Raw genomic sequence first — 27,925 nt, 5'->3', positions numbered from 1 at the left:
AATAATATTCACTTTAATTTAATATTGCGTGTTTAATTTTGTTTTACTTTTTGTTATTAAATAATATTCTTTTGCTTCAGTATTAAAGCATTGATATTCATTCAAAGTGAAAGTATTGATTGAAATTCGGTTGATTTGAATCAATGACCCTGTCATCAGGATTGTTTTCTCACTAAATATATAATGTCCTTAGTTATTACCTACTGAAACTGCTACATGTATTTTTTTCTTGTGTCTAATTATATCTTCTATATCTGTACTTCTTCCATCTATAGAATGGCAGAATATACACTACATTAGACACAATAAACAAACAACAACAACTAGCAATAAATAAAAACTTCATACGTTTAGAAAGCAAAATATTAGTACTGTATATATAGTAAGGCTATTATAAAGGATAAGAGTACAAGACAGATACAAATGGATACTTCTTAATATATCAAGAAGTATCCATTTGTATCTTAATATATTAAGAAGTAAGCAAGTATTATTGGTATCCGATATTTTGTATTGAAAAGTTCGTAATACAGTAGAGCCTCGATTATCCGACCCCGATTAACCGACACCTCGGTTAACCGACCGTCCTAGTCCGCAAATTTCAAATGTCCGCTAGTGATGTGGCGCTACAATATTTGGCTATGTCTTGGCTACTTTAATATTATTTTTACGTGTTTTAGCTGGCAACACTCATTCGACCATGAAAGGGAGCCAGTATTTAAACGAGGCTTAATTTTCTAATTTTTAACGATACAATAGCGACGATTATTATTTTAAAAAATTTTTGTTAGGCTTAACATCGGTGAAAATTCAACGCGAAGTAGTTTAATAGCGATATACTAATTACATGGGATATAATAATATACTACACTAATAATGGATTTTTTCATACTTTTCGGTTATCCGACTTTTCAATTATCCGACCAACCCCAGTCCCCAATTGAGTCGGATAAACGATGCTCTACTGTATATTAAAGTACAGGAAGTACAGAATACAAAAAGTATTAACAGCAATGTGTGTGAAGTAGTATTTGAGAGATATTATATTATTAAACAGGTAAAGAGAAGATTTGAGTCAAACTATTCACTAAAAATATCTATACTTATTCACTAATCAAAGTATCTATACTTATCTCATTTTAATACTTATGACAGCAGAAATATTTTTCTTTATTTCTACTTAATATGTATCTTCACTCTTATGTAATACTTCGCTGCTTTTCGTGTTAACAACAAACCCAAAGTAATACAACAATAACAAGATTGATGATTCAACATTAAATCGGGTGTTGTAGTATCATCTGCTTATAACTTCTTATCATTAATGTGAATGGATAACGCTTTGCAAATCGTGCAGCATCATCTGTTTTGTCAATCATCTGTATTTAAATCGAAGAATTCTTTACTGAAACTTCTATTTTCGATCTGTAAGGAAGTTAATTTAACAAAATTTTTCTTTTATTTGCTTATTTTTGCAACTTTATTAAAAGTGATGATAAAACTACAAAATTTAGTTTAAAATTTTCTTGTATAATAATTTAAATTGTTTATTCCTAAGAAGTTATTTAATATCAAACGTTTACGACAAGGCATTTGCAAAAATCCAACTTTAGTTCGAATTTTCAAATCTTTTTCTTATTTTCTCTGTGCCATCTCTGCTAGTATCTGAAGAGCAGATTAAAATATAAATCTATAGCAGTATTATCTTATATTGTTCTTATTTATGTTAGTTTAAAGTATAATTTTTTAGAGCAGGATAGAGGATCAATAGAAAAATTTCGCTTGGTTGGTCGGATGGAAGAAATAAGACAAGGAAATGCGAGGATAAGCTACCAAAGAGTTGTCTCCCGGGAGGACTTTCTGTTGAAAACTGGTCTATTTATATGTTAGACACGCAAAGAAAATCCGAAAATTCCACACTGCAGGACCGATGATCTAGGGTTGGACCAATGCCATTTGGCTTAAATTAGGACATTGAATAGTCCCAATTTTAGTATTTTATGTAAAACGTGATATGAAAGTGGTATACATTAAAATTTCTTAACATAAATGGTGAAAAATCTGTTTTTGTTAAATTTCATTCATGTATTACTTTCCCAGCTGTTTTAGAATATAACATAGGGAAAGTATGGTAATCGGTAAAATTTTGACCTCCTCTGGACCGTTTCGGCGTTACGATACTCAAGGATCCCAAAAATGCACAAAAATCTTTACAAAATTGTATTTTACATTATGTCTCAGGTCTGGATGAACCAAAAATTAAAAAATTTGGCAGAATTATACTTATATAAGGGGCATTGATGATATTAAATTTTGCAGATTATAAGTCAATCGAGAGGGAGGATAGAGAGGATTGAGTCATACCCTGAATGGGATCAGACTTAAATTAATGAAAATTTTATTTTATATTGACATTTACGATTTTTTAAAACCCGAAAATAAGGATTTTGCCTTTTTATAATAATTATTAATATAAAAATTATTTTTAAAATAAAATATTTTAAGACGTCACGCACAATTTTAACTTTGAGCTAGTGTCTTAATTGTTTTTTAACTTATTTTTTAAGTAAATTTATTAAAATTTAACAAAATTACTCCTTTTAAGCTTTTGTTATTATTTAAATTTTTATCGCTGTAATTAATTATTTTAAAATTGGTATTGGAAGTATAATTTAAAGATAGATTATTTTTTATTTATATACTTCATTTAATGTTGTTTTACTAAAAACTAAAATTGCAAACATGATGTTAAATTAATAAGCTTTCATTTTAATTCAAACTTAATCAGATTACAGAGATTTTCCTGAAAATAATCACATTTTAATGTTCTTTACATTCATAAATTTTAAAATAAAGATTATTTATTTTAATTTTAGAAAAAAAAACTTGTAAAAATTGATAGAATTTTCATATGAAAATTATAATAATCTCCGTATGTCAGAAGAATATTTGCACAGAGCTTAAGTGAGGCGAGATAAACCCAAAATACTCATAATTTCAAAATCTCATCTCTCTCCGAAAGCCATAAAAACTGATTTTTCATCATTTATTTAAAGATATTTTAATTTATCGGTTTATATTTTTTAAAAAATAATAGATTTGGGAGTCCTCTTTGTACCCGGAATCCGTCTAAATCGCTTTGTTAAACTTTTCATATGACCCTTTGTGTACATTTTTTGAATATATAAATTTGAAATTAATTATAATTAAGCATAATTTAGCCATTTTTTACTTCATATTTAAATACACTTAACTCTCTGAACAACGGCCACTGACAGAAACATGAAAAAGGGCCATTGTTTATAGTTGGTTGTTATTGCAGGTTCGACTGTATTTTTTATAGCTAAAATATATATAAAAATATGCCATTAGATAATTAAAGAATAATTTATGTATTTTTTTTCAAATTTAAAAACAACGAAAAGCTGTAATCTAATTTAATTCGCTGTTCTGATACAAATCTTGTATATCTTTTGAAAAATTTCTATACAAAAATGTAAAAGTCAAATTACATAAAATTGCTGTAGAATTAGTTTACAAATATTTAGTGAATTATGAATTACATAAAGCGTTTTCATTAATAATATCATTTTATATTAAAGGAAGAAACTGATAAGCTGTGAAATGCTTTTATATAGTAAAAGATGTTTCGGAATTTATCCAATTTTACCAGAAACACTTCGAATCGATAAAAATTTTTGAATAATTTATACTTTTTTTCCTATTCTTATAAATAATATATTATAAAATGTGTATTATTCTCAAATATATAGAAAATATTATGAATTTTGTATGAAAAACTATATACATTTTTGTCAATTTATTTCATTAAATTGATTATTTCTGTAGTAAAAAAAAAATAATTCTAACGATTGAACTTGTATATTATAGGATATATTAATTTACAAGCTAAATAGAAGCAAGACTTTAATACCCTTAAGCTAAATTTTAATAGAATATTAGTTTCCTAAATTTATTAAATAATATAATTAATTAAATTCATTTAATCTGTAAATGTTTGTTATTAATTGTATCTGTAAATGAATTAAATTCATGAATTTAATTTTAAGCATGTAAATTTTAATAAAATTTAATGTTTTTTTCTTTCTGTCGTTATTAGGTTTTAATTTTATTTATTTGCGTAAATCATTGTTGATGTTTATTTTATATTATACGAAACACTACAAATGGACTTGAGAGGCCCGTTTGTATAGTTTTATGTAATGTAAAGCTTGTTTCACACGGTTGGACATAAGATAAACAAGCTAGAATTTAAGGCCTCGTGTATTTACTCTATTTAGTGCAGGGATAAGGGTCTCGTTAAAACTTAGAGCAACAATAAGTCTGAATCCGGTCCTGATCGATAAGCATATACGGTACTTGCGTGTCTGAGGCCTTATACAAAATCTTTACTTTGCCTATGCCTAAAACTGTTACTGATTATAATTTTTTTTAATTATTTCTATATTAAAAACAGGAACATTTTTAATGGAAAATTATTTGTTTAAATATTGTATTTCGATCAAAAATATAAATTACTTTTACAAAAATATATTGAAATATTGAGTAATGTATATTAAATTTTAAGTATTTCACATTTAAAATATTAAATTTCGAGGAATTATTTTCAATTTTCATCAACTGAAATTTATTTTTCTAATTAATTATACAGCAATTTTGAAATATGACTTAAGCAGATATCATATTTAATAAAGATTTAATTCCAATAATCTAACTGTAAATTACGATATTAATTAAAATAATTGATGAAATATGAATAAATAATTTAATTATATTAAGTAAAATTGCTCATTTGAAAAGTTTCATAACAGTAATATTCATTAATTACAGTAATTTTTATCAAACTTTAACCATTGATTTCTTATAATGCATGCTTTCATGAATTGAATTTAAATGGATTGTTTCATGTAAATACTGTGACAGATTACTTACATTTGATCTTAAAAACTGTCTTTGTCAGTATATAAAAGTATTTAATCAGTATTATGATTGATATTGCACAACGCTGACTATAGAGATTCTATTACAGCAATCTAATATTCTCTTTGGGACTACTAGAAATAATTCAACAAAAGAAAGATCATAAGATATCTCTCTAATCTGATTATCCTTTCTGCAGTATTTATTATGGATAACAACCTCTCAGGCTTGAAGAATATTTATTTTTATCTGTATTTTTTCGGGTATTACGTGCAGACAATTACATAGAATAAATATACTAAAGATTTCATACAATAATTTTGAATTTTTAAAAGTAGTTTTTGACAATTATTATTGTATTATCTTAATTCATTGAAATAAAATCTAAAAATTGTAATAATTTTACTTCGTTCTAATGGATTATGGTGTATTAACATTAAATAAAATTAATAGAAATTTTAGATAAAAATCAATATAAATTTATTATTACATTTCTTCGATTCGATTAGAATTTTTATGGGATTCGTAATATAAAATGAAATTAATTTATATTGTCATTTAATTATCAATTAATGTTTTCTACAGTACTTTTATTGTCTTGTAAAAATCTTATATGGGATTTTTCACAAAATTTTAACTGACAGTACCACATTGTAGCTTATACAGCCAGCCATAATTACCGTATGTCCATCTGATCCTGTTCGTAATGGGCATAATCCTTTACCATGTTCGTTAACAACAAGCATGAATTCTTGAGATTGAGAATGATTATGAATTTTTAAGATTTTGAGACTGAACTGAATGAGAAATGAATTGCCATGAATTAATAGAACAAAACAATACTTCTTATTACTGCTAATTACAGTATTAACAAATTAAAGTTCACTCAATATTTAGAAGTTCCCAACTACAATGAAAATACTTTACAGAAGCGTTATATAATTATACATGTAAACAATGAAAAATATTGAATTTATCATAATTACCAGTGGCCGTACATTAGGTAAGAAAATTCGAATAATTTTTTTCAATCTGAAGCGAAGTATGGAAAATTACTTCATGATATAAAATTTGGATTTTCAAAAATTTTGAAAAATATTTGGTTCAGGATGGAAACAAAATGTATTGAAACTTCATGAAACAATTTGCTGCTCATTCATCAAGTTGCATGAAGGACATGCAGGTTACAAATTGAATTGTATATAAATAAAAGTTCATAATTAAAGTTTGGACTATTTACAAAAAGTCAAAAATAACTTTTCGAGTCTATCTTTATCCCTTATACACCACCATAGAAGTAACAGTTTTAAAATTGCTTTGAAGAATACTTCTTAAACAAAGATAAAAATTGGTAGAAAACTTCACGATGTTAAAAAAGATCAAGTGTCAACCTTTTCTTGTAGCTTCTGACAATTAAAAACACAAAAGAATTCTTCACACCATATTATTTTTATCCACTTTTTAAACTGCTTTTGGCCCTCTAGTGATAGTTACGAGTATCTACGTTATTTGCATATAGTTACAATTTTTGTGATAACTCAGGATGTATTTTCTTCATAATTGAAGTTTAGACTATTTACAAAAAGTATGAAGAAAATACATCCTGGGTTATCACAAAAATTGTATAAATAAAAGTGTTTGTATTCGAAAACTAGGCAATAAATGTCGAAAATATTAGGTAGGATTTCAATATGTAACCGGTTCAAACACCGTTATATACCTACAGACTCCAAAAATACTAGCCAAACAACAACTTTATTTTATTCAGATGCATTTCAGAAATTACAATATTTTCCTCCTCGGTGGGCTTTCTTTCATACAGGCTAAACAAGGCACAAACACTTTTTCAATACTCTCACCTGTTTGTGCCTTGTTTAGCTTGTATGAAAGAAAGCCCACCGAGGAGGAAAATATAAAACTCTATAGTCAAACAAAAGAATGTATTAAAAAATATAAAGCATAGTTCTATCCATTGTAGAACGAAGTCACGGGCAATGTGATTTTGAGATTTTATAAATTGGCTTGAGAATTTTGTGTATATCAAAAACAACTATCTTCCATTGGATTGGAATACTCTACATCGTACAACTCGGCTGGTTAGGTTTATCTGCATCAAATTCTATCATGTCTACTGTACTAAAACATTTTTTTTAAGCTTCCTCGTCAAAAACTTGAAAATATATGAAATTTTATATTTAAACTTAATAAAATTTTTGATTTAACATTTAAAAGTAACCTAATTAACGAGACAATCACTATAATTAAACAAGAAATGAAAGTAATCAATGCATTTGTGTCCCTCGGCATTTAAGCACCAATGCAATTTGAAAATTGGATATTTAACAACCAATAATACTATACTGAATATATATTCATATAAAATTTATTATATATTTAATTATATTTCTTTAAAATAATCATATTTTAAAAACTAATATTGATATTCTAATGAAGTAAATAAATTCTTAACTAAAATTTGTTCGTGTTCTTGGAAGACATAATGATTATTCAGTAAAAATATATTTGAATTTCTCTTGAAACATCAATTGTGTTAAGTAAAGCATTAAAATAGTAATAATATATTTCTTGTCATATTTCTTTATAAATTTTATTTTGTAAATATAAAAACATGAAGAATAAAACGAAAACATTTTAATCTTCAACATGTTCAATCGTCGTTTAGTAGAATTGGTCTTTGTTCTCCTAATTTTTACAATATATTCTCGCCCTGAAATTTTCAAATTTTATTTTTACAACGAAAATCTTCGCAAGTATCCGATGCTGGAGGGACTTTTAAACAATTTACATATGAGTAGACGGAGAAGCGCCAGTAAAGAAATGTCAATTGTGTTACCACGGTTGAAATGGACGTGTTGAAGACATCAAAATGTTTTTTTAAATGTCTTCTAGTTTTTATTTTTTAATTTTTATAATATATTCACATTCTGAAGTATTTTAAATTTTATTTTTATAAAAAATGAAACATAGAATAAAATTATATCAATAGCTTAAAAGTTCAAATAGAAAATAATTATTTTTTAATGAAAAATAAATAAATATTAATAATAATAATATTTCATTTCAATTGTAATTTATTTTACTTCGTGTAACTTTCATTTTACTGATTAAAAAATTAATAATAATCATTCTTTTAATTTTTTTTTGTGCAAACGTTTCCTGTGTAAATATAAATATTTTGTAGAACTGGATTTGGATCTAGGCAAAACCTAAGCAATCTAGACAATTATATGTAAACCAATTTGTGAATTCACTATAAATAATGAAAATTTTAGTGTATAGTGAACAATGTAAAGATTGTAACATTTGCAACTTCTCCAAGAGGATCCACTAATATAGGCCTATATAACAAATAAAATTTTGAATTCTTTCTCTGGAGATGGTCAGAAATATTCTTAATTGGGTCCTGACAATTTGTTATAGTCTTTTTCTTCGATGTCTTAGCTTTGATTCGAATTGATATGATTAATGTCGATGAAAATGGTGAATTTGTATTGTTGCAGGTACAAAGGATTCTTGAAAGATTGCCCAAATGGTCTTCTTACAGAACAGGTACGATTTTAAAATTGTATATTTTATTAAATTCCTGCTGTAGGTTACCCGCATTTGTCTTTGTTTAGGGTTTCCAAAGGATCTACAAACAGTTCTTCCCTCAAGGTGATCCTTCCAAATTTGCCTCCTTGGTCTTTCGTGTTTTCGATGAAAACAAGGTGAGAATTTGAATTAATGTGTTTTATCTAATGAAATTCTTTAAAGATCAATAATAATTTGAGAAATTCCTTTAAGATTAAACGAATAAAATTTAATTTAAGATAAAATAATAATCAGTTTATTTATCTGTTGAAAAGAGACTGTTTGATAAGGACTTTATAGATTTACAAGAGAAATCTTATCAAATGCCTCTCCAAAGAAAATCGAAAAAATATTTTTTATTTTAAGTTATCTCGAAGCTTCTTTGTAAATTATCTTGAAAAAAATCGAATTATCGGATTTCTGTCTACAGAATAAAATATTTTCCATATTTTAATGTTAAAATTGCTTGATTGTTTGATTTATTTATTGTTATTGAGTTTTATATAAAGGTCTTTTAGTTATATGATAAATGAAGATAAAAGATTATGTTCTAGCAAAATCAATAAAAAATGTCAGAAAATAAAAAAGAAGATAATGAATTATTTTAGCAAAACTTTTATAATTGAAGACCAAATACAAATGAACTCATGCTTTCTTAGAAAAGAACATCCTTCACAACTATAGGTACACAATTACAATTTATTTATTTATTATCACAGAAGCGTAATTACCATTAAATTAATGTTTTTTTAAATAAATTTTAAGTTTCCTTACAAAATCTTGAAAACCACAGAAACATAGCATTAATTTAATGTCGTTCAAGGCCATTAATCCTTACAAGTCCTTTTCGATCACAGGAACACGATTATCATTCATTTAATTGTAATTCTGTTCCTGTGTTTTTAAAGGATTTATTTAGCATTCATTTCAGCATTTATTTATTTATTTTATGTCTTCAATTTTTAAGAACTTATTTTATTTCCTGGACTTTTTTCATTTTCATTCAAATTTTTACAAGAAATGTTTTATTTATTTATTTTATATATCGATTAACTGACTTTTGGGCCTCCTTGTATATATAAGAATACGTGACTATGCGATTTATATTAAGAAATTATGATTATGGCAGACCATGTTTACAATTCCTCAAAAAACATCTTGTCACTTTTTAATCTTTATCGAATCAGATGATTACTACCACATTTTATTGATTTAAAANTAAGTTTAAAGAATAATGCAATAAATTCTTTTGTTGTTATAATATTAATCATATAGACAATAAGGTAATTTATAAGTGAAAAATGTAACCTAAAATAAGGTGAAATTTATTTAATTTTAGAAAAATGAACAAATAAAATATATTTAAATTATTGCTTCGGATTTAATCATTATTTACGAACGTTTTTACAATTTTTGAAAGTGTATTTTAAGTATTAAATATTAAATTTCATTATTTTGAAAAGTACTTGTTGCTTGTAATTAGGTTTTGGAAACCCGTCGTAAAGCGAGCCTTTCTACTTTCCGTTGTTCAGTGGCATAACTCAAAGTTACGTTTAAAAAATAATTTCCAATTTATAATACCGCACGATGAGATGATTAACTAAAAATACATTACTTAAATACTGAATTTTATACATTTTTAATAGAAAATTTATACCTGTCATACAAGTTGGAGTCGTAAAGCGAGATGTAATGTTAACGCTACAGACAACGCTCTCGAAATTTCAGGAATTTTTTTCTTAAAAACTACTGAACCTAATTCAATAAAATTTTGTAAAGTTATACAGCATCTTCTGTAATATATATACGAATTTTTTATGCTTTACTTGATAAACCTTAAACTCCTCATTTTGATTACACCTTACTGGTTACCATACACTGCTTCTCTACTTTTCGGATTTTTTTACTTGAAAACTACTGCATGTAATTTGTTCAGAATTTGTAAAATTATACAGTTATTAGTGTAATATACGTGTAAATTTTTTTACGATTGTGCATTACTGTACAAACGTTGCACGCCTTACTTAGTTAGTGCTGATAATACCAGTATTTCTGGAGTGGAACAGTGATGAAAGAAGGCAACACAATGTACGATCTGTTAAGGGGTGGTGCCACGAGGAAGGACTTTTATGCGAGAAACTGGTCCATATTTAAGTGTTGGACAGGTGGAAAAAACCCGAAAACCTCCACTAAACCATGCAAAAAATATGCAAATTTATATTCATTTACAATTTTTAAGCGTTATCAGCGGATATATTCTTTAATATTAAAAAGTTTTTTTTGGTCCTATCTCGTTTTTAAATTCATTTTCATGAAGAATTTTATGCTTAGAATGTTAAATTTTCATTAAAGAAATATTTATTCATTCATATATTGTGTCCTTGCAGGTTTTCATACAAATTATAAACATGTTTAAATTATCATCTATACAAAAAATAATTTATCTTTAATACCCTTTAATTCGCAGTTATAATTGTATATATTAACGCATATTTATAAAAAGAATCCTTCATCAAGAAGCTGTACAATACAAGATGTAAAATCATTACAAGCCATGAAGATGGCTTCTTGTGGTGATTGTTTTGTAGCTTCTTGTAATTTTGATGTTTTTCTTTTTTATTTTAATGATGATTTTACGGTGATTGGCTCGATGATCCGATAACGCTTCGTGTATTTTCTGACCATCCCCATTTTGAGAAAAACAGAACCTGAATAAAGCGGAAACCTGTCTAAACGGAAAAAGTTTTGTCATATGACCATGGCACATGTACAAAATTTTTTCTAGGATCTTATTAATCAGTATTATTAAGAAAATTAATATTCAGAAGGCAAAATATATAAATTTCCCATTTATAAACTTAAATCCAAACCTGTTTAAATGTGGCAAATAACCCAAAAACCACGAATTTATTTTACGTCTAAAAATTATCAGGTGCTGAGAGAGATGAAATGGGGCACGAACTAGTCTCAAACGTGGGGCCCTACGGTAGGGCCTCACATTCGTGACTGGTAGAGAAAAGAGGTCATGGCCTCTACTTTTCTCCGAAAACCATTAAAAAATATATGAATAAAATCAATAATAAATTTTTATTATCTCATAAAAGTAAGCAAAAACTTTTGTGTCGCATCCTCTAAATTAGGGGGGTTGCACACAGTGGGCAGCTCGTACCTATCCTGGAAATTTTTTCTCAACTTGACTAGACTAAAAAGTTTTCTGTTATCTTCCAAATCTTACAAGAGCCAAGTTTATCTACTTTCGGAGCCGTAGACTAACAGTGATACCTTCCATCACTTGTACTTACTGTGATGGACTTTTAGAAAAAGCTGTTCTTAGTTTTTCTATACTCAAATTAGGAAAGATTAGTCGTCAAGAAATTTAAATTATCGTAAATTAAATTGACTTATTTATTATAATTATATAAATTATGTTATAATTATATTTTAAGAGACCGGTTCAAGAAGGATATAAATCCATAAACTTATGTTTCGAGATAAACAAAAGAAACTACACTATATCCAAAGAATTTGACATTAGATTTTTCTTTGTGGCTCCCATTCAGAGTTTACATAGAGGATTTCTATCCCATAAAATTTGTCCAGTAGGCCAAATGTCGGAGCAGTTGTAACCGTACAAAGTCCTTGGACATATATTTTTATTGTTGCAAGAGTTACGGTCAATATTAATACACTTTTGGTTCAACACTACAAACTTTTATTCACGGTATTATTATTCAAAATGTGTTTCTCTGTTATTACGATTCTTCCAAAGAACTAACAAATCAATGAAATCTGTAAATTTCGTGCGTCAAACTGGTCGACATTATAATGAGCTATCTAATTCTGACTATAAAGAGAAAATAATTGCAAAAAATAAAATACCTTAATAATATTGTACAAATAAATAGGTCCTCTTAGTGGCCATAGTTATTTATTCGGTATAAGTAAGAAAGAAAACATTTCCTGGAAATTTCTTACCTATTGAATTGCAATAAAAAGAAAAACACGGTTTAATACACCTTGTTTTTCTTGGTGGATTGGAGACAATAAGAGTGTATTGAGCAGGAAGACCTGTTTGAAATCTAATAATATTGCACTCTATGCAGCAGAATAGTATATGCCCTGGGCTTTGTACCCTTCTTATCCTGCAATTTTCTCACAAGCATTTAAGAAGTATATAAATTATAAATTAATTGTTTATAAAAGTGAAAAAATTTATTATTTTTGCCTCATCACTTATATTTCTCACTTAATTTGTTGCGATCTTGCACTTATTAAATATAAAATAAAGAAATCTTTTAAGAAGTATTCATATGATTTCCTAATATAATCCACATGATTTACGACATCGATGCCTTTTACTTGACTATAAAAATATTCCGTGTTCATTTAAAATGGTAACTTATTTTATTTATCATATTTAAAATAATTTTTCTCTCACTGATTTAGTTATCTGTTTGCTTAAGCACGAGCAAACTGAGCTTTTGTCTAAAAACCTCGAACTTTTAAGGCCATCAGACAAGCAGAGGTTTATGCTTAGGCTTGGGTATCAACAAGGATCTGACACTTTATACAATATCAAAGAACTTTAAATAATGTAAACTTGTATGAAAGGAACCTCGTAATTCTACACTTGCTTAAGATCTCACAAAACTTAAAACCGCCACTATAAATAGAGAATTTATGTAAATTATTTTAATGAATTTTACTCAGATCGTTGTAAATATACTTTTCTCAGCGATACTTTATTACGATATTTACCATAAATTACCTAATGAAATCTGTATAGATCTTGTCAAATCCAATAAATAAAAATATTTCAGGGGCCTTCAAGTTATACGACGTCGACAACGACGGATACATCACTAGGGAAGAGATGTACAGTATTGTGGACGCCATTTATGAGATGTTGGTATGTCTTTTAACTGATTTCTGCTATGTATTATTAAGCCAATGAATTATCCGTATCGATGAAGCTTATCTGGATGATAAATTCTAAATTATGTTTCTGAAATTCTGAAGCCTCATTACTAATGAAGATACTCCATAATTTCAGAATCTTCATACGTAAAGATGTTTCAGAATTTCAGGAGCAAGTTTAAAACGAAGTATTTTAGATTGTTTTATATGTTCTAATATTTATAATTGATTAAAGTAACAAATCTTTAGAAACAAAATCAACATGCAAATTCTTCTAATGTCTTGTGATTTCACGGACCTCAAATATGTATAAATATATGTTTGTGATATCTTCTTACTCCAGTACTATAGTAGGATCTTAGATCTTGTAGTATCTCATACAAGAAATGTCCTTTAAATTATATAAAATTATATAAAGAGGCTTGGCAAGTCTACACTTACTTAGGCCTTCCACAGCATAAAGTCACCATTGCATAAAACCATCTGTAAAAGTAGTCCACATTATTCTGAGAATAAAATAATTTTTATCAAGATTTCAGTAATATTTATCCATTAAACTTCACATAAAGAAAAATATATTTTATTTTAAAATTATATTATTGACGCCAATTTGAATCTGATCAATTCGTGTATACGGATTTATATTGATTTTTTCATACCGAATTTTAATTCAAATTTTAACGGAAAAATTAATTAAAATTAATGAGTATATTAACTTTTAAAACTATTTATTAATTAAACAGAGTGGTCACAAAGTCTTCATGCATGAAATTGTATCCTTAGTTTCTCAGTTAGAGAATAATGTCATCTTCTATGAGGATCATAGACAGGTTCTCTCACATGAGGACAAGCAAGGTCATTTTGGCCCGTAACCACGTTCATAGCAACATCAAAACGTAAATTATTCCTTGCATTTTTCTGAATTAAACTCTTATTTTTGTCAAATTTTATTATTTAAAATATGTTTTAATTTATAATTTTTTGTTTTGTTACTATCCTAAGAGGTCTTTTAAGAGTAAGTGGCCCAAGCTTCTTTCGAAATCTGAAAGATCAAAGGCGTAGATAAGGACCTTTTAAATCTCTATGGTGAGGGAACTTTGAAGTGACTATATGTGACAATTCCCTAAGGATATTGTTATAAAGATATTTCAACCTCCACTTATAACTGTCGAAGACCTAAAAAGAACTATCAAAGACTGTTTTAACAACTTCCAACCACCAAGACGGAAGATGTTCAGAAGAACACAAAGAGAACATACGTTTCCTCTATTCTCTGCACAAAGTTAAAATTTGTGCAGAGAATAGAGAGGAAACGTATATATAAATAGCATGCGTGTAGTGCTATGTCACTCTAAATATTATTTTTTAAATTATATTTACAAATTTGCATTATTGTCATTAGTTTATAGGACTTAAAGTACTGTTCACTTTTAAAGACAACATCATTTTTCATCTTCAAATTATATTTAATCAGAACGTTTTTATTTAATTAAGTTATTAATATTAATTAAAATTATCATGATAGTTTGATTTCAAAAGTACAGTACAGTGCTAGATTATAATATACGAGTAGTTATAATTTATTCATTATAATTTACCATAAAAATAATCTATACTCGAAATTTGTAATTTTATTTCTTCTTAATGTTCAAAGCCATTAACTTTGATAAAATTTTGCCATCAAGTTCATTATCTCATCTCATATATCAAATTTCTAAAAATATCCAAGTTGTCACACTATGTATAGAAACTCGTTACCCACGTTTTACACCCTTTTTGTATTATTTATAATAAACAATGTAAACTTAGATTGGTTCAGTTAGATTTTATAAGTATTTTTAAACGTTATCTGATTTTAAAAAGGAATCTAAACCGAATTACGTATGCAACATGAAATTCTTAAAAAATACGTTGCTTAATTCTTAAAAATATTATTAAAAATTCTTAAAAATTCTTAAATTCTTAAAAAATATATTGCTAATTTATTTAGATTTTATTTTTCAGTAAGTTTTAAATAGCTTTCATTATTGAAACATGAAATCAGCAGAAACAAATAGATTCATGTGGAAAACATGCTCAATTCCTTACTAATGAAATTAGTTTCACGTGGTATCTTTTTCGCTCAGCAAGTTTTTTAGTTAGTTCGAAAATATTAAACTATTTGTATTTAGAAAATGATAATTTCATATTTTTATGAGTCATCTTCACCATCCAGCTGCCATTGTAGACCTGGCCGAATCCAGCTTCACAATGAGGCAGCTGGGTTGTGAGGGATGAAGTATATCCGAGTGGACTACCCCGAAAAATTCCTATGGTTTTTTTTAACCCATCCGGATCGATCTCGGATCCCCCTGAGCAGACTGCCGCGATAACCGCTTGGCTATGGTAGCTTATGAAAAGTTTGTTTATGGTAGATTTTGATAGATCATATGAAAGGTTCTTCTTTGAAAGGTTATTTTATTTTTATACCTATTTCATTTATTGCGTTTGATACTTTCGAATCCTCTAAATGTTTTCTTTAAGCTTTCAAACTTATTTGTTCATATATTTTTCATAAGAATATGTAACTTGCTGTATTATGCATACTTTATAAGAATTTTATGTGTCTGTTTCATAATTTACACCATCATTCATAGCTTGATTAGTGCCATCTGGAAGTTTTCAATTCTTATTAATTTATATAAATTTCGTTATTTTGCACACTGAAATAAGTGAAAACGCGCGCAATTTATAAGGCTTCGCGTAGTTTTACGAAATGAAATGTCTATAAAATAATATATTCTACATAAATGCTCTTTTTAGACTTTTCGACTATTCTTTACATTCTATCACATTATTTTCAGTGTTATTTTATCGCCGTATAATTCATATTAAAAATCACCTTTATAGGAATCGTTAAAAATGTCCCAAAAATCAATTAACTGAGGTATATTTAAGAACAATTAGAACTGCTTTAGAATAGTTCATGATTCTGTCACCACGTTGGTTGCATTCAAGCACACCAAACAAACACTTCCGGAGCAGTTGAGTATTTTCCTACTGAACGTCGTCTACAGAAATACTTCGTAACATGTTGAATGTATTGACGCTACATTTAGTAGCAGGCTTCACTAACGCTTCCTTTCATAGCTGTAACTAATCAAAGATCGTTGCCGTTTTATAGCAATTACCAGAAGCATATCTTTGTTCTATTAGAACTGTCGAGTCTGCTGAACGTAATCATTGAAAAGAAACTTGAATACAGATTTGCTCAAAAGTCGATTAACCTAAATATAAGTTAAGATTATTTTAATAATGGTGAAAATAGTCCAGTATCTTATTATTAGTGATTCAGTCAAAAAAGTTATCGAGATATGGAGGTGGTTAAGGCGTCAGCCTACCGCTTTGTGAATTCTGGAATAGAATCCAGGCAGACAATTCCAGGAATTTTTCANATTCATTAATATTATTATATTGTCTATCTTTTAGGATTTTATCTAAATTACTGTATGTTCCGCTTAAGAATCTTTATAAACATTTTTATTTTATGTATTTATAATTGTGTTTAGATATATGTATCCTTCTTTTACCTCAGCCCACATATTAGTAAGCAACAGGTTACTTTCCTAACATTTTTCTTTCCATATAACTAAATCACATACTCTGTACAGTAGTGAGATCTCTTTTTCTTCATGTCATCCAAAAATATCTTCCTCTTAGTTTTCCCTCAACATTATGAAATGTGGTACACCAGTTTGAATCTCTCAAAACATTCCCAATTATAATATATATCAATTTCTATTCTATCTATTTTTTGTTTCTAGTTTTTAAGCTTCCACACTCCTCTAGTGATTTATCTATCCATATTTCAATTCAAATTTTTTCAGAGTTACAGCTGGCTGACTACTAAAAAAGCTTTACACTGCACTCTCCTCCAGGGAAAGTTCTCTGTTAGTAAAATTGTTATTTATTTTATATCGTGCTGAAATATTTTGGGAAAACAATGTGATGGATATGTTTCCTTCTATCCTCGTACACAAGTATTGATTTTCTCAACAAATATTCTCAATTCTGAAAAAAATATATTTTAATTTTAAAAATAATTTTATGTTAAAATTTGCTGAAATTGCCAAAAACATTTTTTTTAGAATTTATTTGTAATATCAAAAAGTTTCAATATCAAACGTTTCTTTGAGATTACATACAATACACAGAAAGAATGTTAAAGATAAAAAACTTAAACAATTTATTATAAGAATGGGTCAATAGATGATACAATATAAATTCTATTGTTCGGCACTTAGAATTTTTCAAATTAAAGATCACATTAAACAAATTATCCAAATACTTGAAGCACCATCACAAAAAATTTCCTTTCAAACTGTACTCTGTCTATTGTTTGAAGTTTTCTTTGTTCTTTCTGTAGAATGAATGAAAAGAAATATTGATGGCTTTTTTTCTTTATCTATAATGTAATCAAGTAAAGAAACAGGATAACATCGAACACTTATTATTAACTGACAATTCTGTTTAGATATGAGGATTAGTTGAGTGTTCGACTTTAATGCTTTGTAAAAGGAAAACGATGAAAACATCGATTTAAAGTTAATTAATAAATTTATAAAATAGTTGCTCGCTAACAATTGAAAGTTGAAAAAAAAACTGTTGAAAAATTATTTCTATATTCCGAACTCTTTTTGCACTTGTACATCGTTTTTAGATGCTCATTAATGACTTTTTCATTTTATTCAAAAAACTCTTTATGCTTCGTTAAAATAAAAACTGAATTTTCATTAGAGAAATTTTTTAAAGTTTTCACTTTTTTAAAATGTGAATAAATAAAAAATAAATTTTTATTATCTCATAAAAGTAAGCAAAAACTTTTGTGTCGCATCCTCTAAATTAGGGGGGTTGCACACAGTGGGCAGCTCGTACCTATCCTGGAAATTTTTTCTCAACTTGACTAGACTAAAAAGTTTTCTGTTATCTTCCAAATCTTACAAGAGCCAAGTTTATCTACTTTCGGAGCCGTAGACTAACAGTGATACCTTCCATCACTTGTACTTACTGTGATGGACTTTTAGAAAAAGCTGTTCTTAGTTTTTCTATACTCAAATTAGGAAAGATTAGTCGTCAAGAAATTTAAATTATCGTAAATTAAATTGACTTATTTATTATAATTATATAAATTATGTTATAATTATATTTTAAGAGACCGGTTCAAGAAGGATATAAATCCATAAACTTATGTTTCGAGATAAACAAAAGAAACTACACTATATCCAAAGAATTTGACATTAGATTTTTCTTTGTGGCTCCCATTCAGAGTTTACATAGAGGATTTCTATCCCATAAAATTTGTCCAGTAGGCCAAATGTCGGAGCAGTTGTAACCGTACAAAGTCCTTGGACATATATTTTTATTGTTGCAAGAGTTACGGTCAATATTAATACACTTTTGGTTCAACACTACAAACTTTTATTCACGGTATTATTATTCAAAATGTGTTTCTCTGTTATTACGATTCTTCCAAAGAACTAACAAATCAATGAAATCTGTAAATTTCGTGCGTCAAACTGGTCGACATTATAATGAGCTATCTAATTCTGACTATAAAGAGAAAATAATCATAAAAAATAAAATACCTTAATAATATTGTACAAATAAATAGGTCCTCTTAGTGGCCATAGTTATTTATTCGGTATAAGTAAGAAAGAAAACATTTCCTGGAAATTTCTTACCTATTGAATTGCAATAAGAAGAAAAACACGGTTTAATACACCTTGTTTTTCTTGGTGGATTGGAGACAATAAGAGTGTATTGAGCAGGAAGACCTGTTTGAAATCTAATAATATTGCACTCTATGCAGCAGAATAGTATATGCCCTGGGCTTTGTACCCTTCTTATCCTGCAATTTTCTCACAAGCATTTAAGAAGTATATAAATTATAAATTAATTGTTTATAAAAGTGAAAAAATTCATTATTTTTGCCTCATCACTTATATTTCTCACTTAATTTGTTGCGATCTTGCACTTATTAAATATAAAATAAAGAAATCTTTTAAGAAGTATTCATATGATTTCCTAATATAATCCACATGATTTACGACATCGATGCCTTTTACTTGACTATAAAAATATTCCGTGTTCATTTAAAATGGTAACTTATTTTATTTATCATATTTAAAATAATTTTTCTCTCACTGATTTAGTTATCTGTTTGCTTAAGCACGAGCAAACTGAGCTTTTGTCTAAAAACCTCGAACTTTTAAGGCCATCAGACAAGCAGAGGTTTATGCTTAGGCTTGGGTATCAACAAGGATCTGACACTTTATACAATATCAAAGAACTTTAAATAATGTAAACTTGTATGAAAGGAACCTCGTAATTCTACACTTGCTTAAGATCTCACAAAACTTAAAACCGCCACTATAAATAGAGAATTTATGTAAATTATTTTAATGAATTTTACTCAGATCGTTGTAAATATACTTTTCTCAGCGATACTTTATTACGATATTTACCATAAATTACCTAATGAAATCTGTATAGATCTTGTCAAATCCAATAAATAAAAATATTTCAGGGGCCTTCAAGTTATACGACGTCGACAACGACGGATACATCACTAGGGAAGAGATGTACAGTATTGTGGACGCCATTTATGAGATGTTGGTATGTCTTTTAACTGATTTCTGCTATGTATTATTAAGCCAATGAATTATCCGTATCGATGAAGCTTATCTGGATGATAAATTCTAAATTATGTTTCTGAAATTCTGAAGCCTCATTACTAATGAAGATACTCCATAATTTCAGAATCTTCATACGTAAAGATGTTTCAGAATTTCAGGAGCAAGTTTAAAACGAAGTATTTTAGATTGTTTTATATGTTCTAATATTTATAATTGATTAAAGTAACAAATCTTTAGAAACAAAATCAACATGCAAATTCTTCTAATGTCTTGTGATTTCACGGACCTCAAATATGTATAAATATATGTTTGTGATATCTTCTTACTCCAGTACTATAGTAGGATCTTAGATCTTGTAGTATCTCATACAAGAAATGTCCTTTAAATTATATAAAATTATATAAAGAGGCTTGGCAAGTCTACACTTACTTAGGCCTTCCACAGCATAAAGTCACCATTGCATAAAACCATCTGTAAAAGTAGTCCACATTATTCTGAGAATAAAATAATTTTTATCAAGATTTCAGTAATATTTATCCATTAAACTTCACATAAAGAAAAATATATTTTATTTTAAAATTATATTATTGACGCCAATTTGAATCTGATCAATTCGTGTATACGGATTTATATTGATTTTTTCATACCGAATTTTAATTCAAATTTTAACGGAAAAATTAATTAAAATTAATGAGTATATTAACTTTTAAAACTATTTATTAATTAAACAGAGTGGTCACAAAGTCTTTATGCATGAAATTGTATCCTTAGTTTCTCAGTTAGAGAATAATGTCATCTTCTATGAAGATCACAGACAGGTTCTCTCACATGAGGACAAGCAAGGTCATTTTGGCCCGTAACCACGTTCATAGCAACATCAAAACGTAAATTATTCCTTGCATTTTTCTGAATTAAACTCTTATTTTTGTCAAATTTTATTATTTAAAATATGTTTTAATTTATAATTTTTTGTTTTGTTACTATCCTAAGAGGTCTTTTAAGAGTAAGTGGCCCAAGCTTCTTTCGAAATCTGAAAGATCAAAGGCGTAGATAAGGACCTTTTAAATCTCTATGGTGAGGGAACTTTGAAGTGACTATATGTGACAATTCCCTAAGGATATTGTTATAAAGATATTTCAACCTCCACTTATAACTGTCGAAGACCTAAAAAGAACTATCAAAGACTGTTTTAACAACTTCCAACCACCAAGACGGAAGATGTTCAGAAGAACACAAAGAGAACATACGTTTCCTCTATTCTCTGCACAAAGTTAAAATTTGTGCAGAGAATAGAGAGGAAACGTATATATAATTAGCATGCGTGTAGTGCTATGTCACTCTAAATATTATTTTTTAAATTATATTTACAAATTTGCATTATTGTCATTAGTTTATAGGACTTAAAGTACTGTTCACTTTTAAAGACAACATCATTTTTCATCTTCAAATTATATTTAATCAGAACGTTTTTATTTAATTAAGTTATTAATATTAATTAAAATTATCATGATAGTTTGATTTCAAAAGTACAGTACAGTGCTAGATTATAATATACGAGTAGTTATAATTTATTCATTATAATTTACCATAAAAATAATCTATACTCGAAATTTGTAATTTTATTTCTTCTTAATGTTCAAAGCCATTAACTTTGATAAAATTTTGCCATCAAGTTCATTATCTCATCTCATATATCAAATTTCTAAAAATATCCAAGTTGTCACACTATGTATAGAAACTCGTTACCCACGTTTTACACCCTTTTTGTATTATTTATAATAAACAATGTAAACTTAGATTGGTTCAGTTAGATTTTATAAGTATTTTTAAACGTTATCTGATTTTAAAAAGGAATCTAAACCGAATTACGTATGCAACATGAAATTCTTAAAAAATACGTTGCTTAATTCTTAAAAATATTATTAAAAATTCTTAAAAATTCTTAAATTCTTAAAAAATATATTGCTAATTTATTTAGATTTTATTTTTCAGTAAGTTTTAAATAGCTTTCATTATTGAAACATGAAATCAGCAGAAACAAATAGATTCATGTGGAAAACATGCTCAATTCCTTACTAATGAAATTAGTTTCACGTGGTATCTTTTTCGCTCAGCAAGTTTTTTAGTTAGTTCGAAAATATTAAACTATTTGTATTTAGAAAATGATAATTTCATATTTTTATGAGTCATCTTCACCATCCAGCTGCCATTGTAGACCTGGCCGAATCCAGCTTCACAATGAGGCAGCTGGGTTGTGAGGGATGAAGTATATCCGAGTGGACTACCCCGAAAAATTCCTATGGTTTTTTTTAACCCATCCGGATCGATCTCGGATCCCCCTGAGCAGACTGCCGCGATAACCGCTTGGCTATGGTAGCTTATGAAAAGTTTGTTTATGGTAGATTTTGATAGATCATATGAAAGGTTCTTCTTTGAAAGGTTATTTTATTTTTATACCTATTTCATTTATTGCGTTTGATACTTTCGAATCCTCTAAATGTTTTCTTTAAGCTTTCAAACTTATTTGTTCATATATTTTTCATAAGAATATGTAACTTGCTGTATTATGCATACTTTATAAGAATTTTATGTGTCTGTTTCATAATTTACACCATCATTCATAGCTTGATTAGTGCCATCTGGAAGTTTTCAATTCTTATTAATTTATATAAATTTCGTTATTTTGCACACTGAAATAAGTGAAAACGCGCGCAATTTATAAGGCTTCGCGTAGTTTTACGAAATGAAATGTCTATAAAATAATATATTCTACATAAATGCTCTTTTTAGACTTTTCGACTATTCTTTACATTCTATCACATTATTTTCAGTGTTATTTTATCGCCGTATAATTCATATTAAAAATCACCTTTATAGGAATCGTTAAAAATGTCCCAAAAATCAATTAACTGAGGTATATTTAAGAACAATTAGAACTGCTTTAGAATAGTTCATGATTCTGTCACCACGTTGGTTGCATTCAAGCACACCAAACAAACACTTCCGGAGCAGTTGAGTATTTTCCTACTGAACGTCGTCTACAGAAATACTTCGTAACATGTTGAATGTATTGACGCTACATTTAGTAGCAGGCTTCACTAACGCTTCCTTTCATAGCTGTAACTAATCAAAGATCGTTGCCGTTTTATAGCAATTACCAGAAGCATATCTTTGTTCTATTAGAACTGTCGAGTCTGCTGAACGTAATCATTGAAAAGAAACTTGAATACAGATTTGCTCAAAAGTCGATTAACCTAAATATAAGTTAAGATTATTTTAATAATGGTGAAAATAGTCCAGTATCTTATTATTAGTGATTCAGTCAAAAAAGTTATCGAGATATGGAGGTGGTTAAGGCGTCAGCCTACCGCTTTGTGAATTCTGGAATAGAATCCAGGCAGACAATTCCAGGAATTTTTCATGGGCACTGTTTCTTAACACCTGGCTTCACCAATTATAGACCTGGCCGAACCAGAAAAAAGGTTATCTGGTTGTCAAAAGACCGAAAGAGTCAAATGTGAAATGCAAAAAACAAAAATAAATAAATAATAAATAAACCCACTTAATTACGAATATCATATGGTTTCCAAATTCCAAATTGGTTTTAACTGTTGTTTAAAATATATTGATTAACTGACTATTGGACAAGTCTTTATACGACGAAATTTTCTCCTTTTTTTTTCTATAATTTTCTTCATTATTTGTTATATTGCCAGCAAACAATGCCAAGAAGAAATGACATCGTCGACTGGAATTTCTTTCTTTTTCATGATACAGGAAAATCTTCAGATAATAATTATCTGTGCTGAAAATAGGGTTAGAAAGTCCAACATTTTATAATTTTTGTCTTTTAACTGCGCTTTCAGCAAAATTGATAATTAAAAAGTTATTAATTAATTCAATAATTATCAGGTGTGTAATGGTATAAATTATAGGCCTATAAAATTTTCAAATAAATGATTTCCTGAACAGTTTTTTAAAAACATAAGTTCGTACTTCAAGTACAATTCTGTATAAAAGCTATCAAGAAATATAATTTTATTCTTCTTGCTTTAAAAGTATCATTTTTATAGTAAGCTTAACTGTTATAGATCGATTAAAATTCTCTTGAGAACTGATTTAATATATAATTCATTTACATTTTTAAAAAATTTAACTTTTTTTCTTTATATAAAAAAACAGTTAAGAAATAAATCCAAGAGATTTTTATTGAATGGGATCATTTACTGATTACTTTATTTTATATTTTTCTCTCAGATTTAGGCTTATTTAATTTTAGTATAAATCATAGTTAAATTAAATATTTTTAATACAATTTGTAAAATTTTAAATGTTAATTTTTTGTTTTATAGAAGATCCTTTTAAACAGGCTTTACTGCAGGGAATAAAGAGAAATAAATTTATCAAATCTGTAGATTTAGTGAAATTATTAATTAATTAAATAACACTATAATGAGCTTTATTTTAGTATTTTCTTTTTAATTTTATGGCCAATTAATTATGGCCCAAAAGTCAGCTGTGAAGCACAATTAGAAATATGAATCACACATTGGACTTTCTTTTACAAAATTACAAAATTATGGAATTGATTAAAATTTTACTAATTTTGATACAATTAGTTGATAAAAAAGGCAGAACAACTGTGTATATTCTTAACGAAGATTTAATGTCTTAATTTAAAATTTTGGTTAATATTTTAACATTTCTTACCACGTAGATACTAAGAGGATCTTTGTTCATACTCATCGATTAGGTCCACAGCGTAGACGATAGAGTGGCGAGCATGGGAGTATCTAGGGGGTGCTTATGGTGTTGCAGCACCCCCTTGATACCAAAGAAATCAGTTTTGTTACTTTAAAAAATAAAGCATATCGAACGACTTCAATGGCAAAAACACGAATAAAAACAAAAATATTTATAAACTGATATTTCTCTAAAAATAATTGTAATTTCGAACATTTCTAGTTAAAATAAGAAATATGCTAATTTTATAACTTTTCTGTTCCTCCTTTTAGAATTACATCGAGCATAAATCATGCCGAATTTGTATAATTTACAATCAATCTATCAATTCAAAAGTATCAATTATTCATATTCTATCTTTCACTTAACAATTTTAAAAAGGTACATCATACCTTTCCTTTAAGAATAGAGTCGTTCCGGTCATCTATCTAACACCTTTCGGGGGGAAAATTTTTTATTTGAAATAATATGACTTTCGGTTTGCATCGGAAGTTAATCAGGACTTCCTGCCCCTAAAGTTTCCATATTTGGTCTCCTCTTTTATCTAACTCCATTCTTGAGATTAAGGATAGATGGATAACAGTGGGAATTTATAAGTCTACAGTTTTTTCAAATTGCAGCCCAATGAAAAAAAGAATGATTTGAAAAGTTATGCAATGTAGGTAATTCAATAACATTCTCTAAAAAAGAAATCTTAGATCCTGGATATGCCACTATCAGATGAAGGAAAGAATGATGAGAGATAGAATGAAGTAACCTGACTTACTACTGAAAATTTTTGGCAGTTCAAACCAGATTCGATTCCAGAATCTTAAAATCAGGAAGAGAGTTTTCATTTACAAGACAATAAAACAATTAGCGACTTATTGATATTAATAGTAGTAGTAGTAGTAGTTAGTCAGTGTGGGCTGCACTGACCATCTACCCTTAAAAACATCTTCCTCTCAAATTTCGCACAAAACCCATGTTAATCGGAGTAAGCCGAAATAATTTACAGGAGTTTCTTAAATTTAGTATGTTTATTTTTTCGTTTTTCAATCAAATAACAATAAAATACACACAAAATAGGACTTTTGGAATTATACGAGTATTTTACGTCATTAGAAAGAAGACAAAATGAAGAAATTAAACATATAATCGTAGTTTTTGATGTAATACTGACAGTTTCACAGTTTTAGAGTAAAAACTCATTCGTTTTTTAATGCGTTTTCTAGAGAGGGATGTACTGTATAAACCGGCATGCTGGCTTTTACCATACGGAAATATCTGATTTCATGGTCTCCCCGGTTAGACCGGCATACCGATCATTCCGCGAAAATAAGGTATTGTATGAAGTACTGTTTCTGTCTAGAAAATCTACCAATAAATGGTCCAAAAAAATCGTATAAATACATTATGAAAATTATATTTGAGTAATACAGTACACTCCCATTTTTACGTCCATTGTCTTTTCTGTCAACCTACTTGGTTCGTAGAAAAGACAATGTTTAAACAAACTGTCGTAAAGCGACTACCAGTAAAGCTGTCATAAATGAAAATTGCTTTAGAAAATATCGTTTTAACTGTACAGTATCACAAATAGATATCTAAAAATACGTCATTTCATACAATCACAATAGAAAATTTATATCAGTCGTAAAAATAGTTATAGGTATTGTAGGAAAGCGATCGTAAATCGGGGTCTATTTTATATTTATTGTGTCCTTAAACTCTTAATAAAAAATGGAGTTCGAACTTTGTATTTTATTGTGTTTTTATATTCGATATTTTTATATTCATTTTAGTTTGAAAGGATTGCTAGAATTTTTTAGTAAATAAGTTGGGTTTTCTAGTGAGTAATGATAAAAAGTCTTTCTATCAAGTTTTCAAAACGATATTCCAGAAAGAAGTCTCAATGGAATACTTTTGATAGTATCTAAATATTTTGATCAAAAAATTCCATTTACTAAAAATCCTACCCGAATACAATTCAGAACATAATAAAAGTTTGAAATTTATTTTTTCTCAAAAGTAATTTAACCGGTATATAAGTTTTAAACATATTTTAAAGTAAATGTGATACCTTCTTAATGTAAATGTACGCACATCCCATGCACATTTGGCATATGTGGTAAAAAAAGCAGAATCATTTGCAATTTGTAAGCAAACTTTGTTTAATAAACAGTACTTCAGCTATGCTCTACAAAAACAATCAATACAAACATTGCAATAGACATCTCAATGTATTCTGCTCAAACACCATTCTGCTCAAAACGGGAAGGCAATAAATTTATGCGCATCCTGCATTCGCATACAACCAGCACTTCGTAGGTCTTCTTTCTTTTGTATAATGAATGTCAGCTTTCGTCTAGGCATCGATGTGCCATAGGCACGACAAAGGTTTTGTGGAATGTTGGTTTACGCTTGAAATACCGTCATCAGCTGATCGTTTTTTCGGGACTTCTGATTTCGTGCTTCACACGCCACAGGTTCCCGATTAACTTCAGATTAAAAATTTGGAACCCGTTCCAGAATTTGGACCCGATTTTGGCAATGCCAAACAGTAGTGTAATGTGCAGTATGAGATTTGGCGAATGCTTGTTGGAAGACCGCATCTCCCTGCAGAGATGGCAGGCCATAGAAGACAAAAAATGCTGGCACAAAATTGCCTGGCAGCATTGTGCATTGACAGTCCTATCATGTGGAATTAAATTCCAATGCCAGAATATTCGCAACCTCCCATTCTTGCACTGTAACTGGGACTTGAATTTTTGCTTTATGCAGTTTTGGGCAAGTCCTTCTTTGGGCCGTCTGATGACTCTTCACCAGATACTTTCATATATGAATGGGGAGGGCGACTCGTCAGACCAAATCGCTCTCTGTTGTCCTATCAGATAGCCCTTAGCCTGTGCAAACCGCTTTTACGCTGTACTGACGTTAACATGGATTTCAGATTACTTTGAACAAGTAATACCTCATGTCATATACTTGTTTCTAGTAGATGTGTCGACGTATAAAACGTCCTGTATCTTGACATTCTATGCGTCCGCTGTGTAATTATACTGTTAAGAACGTACCAG

General features: G+C 28.3%; 1 protein-coding gene across 1 annotated transcript in view; it reads left to right on the top strand.

The window, feature by feature from the left end:
• LOC111632460 (frequenin-1-like) overlaps window positions 1-27,925 on the top strand; it is a 77,672-nt gene that overhangs the window by 43,703 nt on the left and 6,044 nt on the right. The window contains exons 3-5 of the mRNA XM_023376874.1: window positions 8,463-8,511; window positions 8,580-8,669; window positions 19,981-20,103. Coding sequence (XP_023232642.1) covers window positions 8,463-8,511; window positions 8,580-8,669; window positions 19,981-20,103 — 262 coding nt within the window. The remainder of the gene's footprint in view (window positions 1-8,462; window positions 8,512-8,579; window positions 8,670-19,980; window positions 20,104-27,925) is intronic.

The sequence above is a fragment of the Centruroides sculpturatus genome, unplaced genomic scaffold (assembly GCF_000671375.1).
Source record: "Centruroides sculpturatus isolate CEXI.00-Female unplaced genomic scaffold, Cexi_2.0 scaffold725, whole genome shotgun sequence".
Taxonomy (NCBI): domain Eukaryota; kingdom Metazoa; phylum Arthropoda; class Arachnida; order Scorpiones; family Buthidae; genus Centruroides; species Centruroides sculpturatus.
This window is presented reverse-complemented; position numbering and strand designations above follow the sequence as displayed.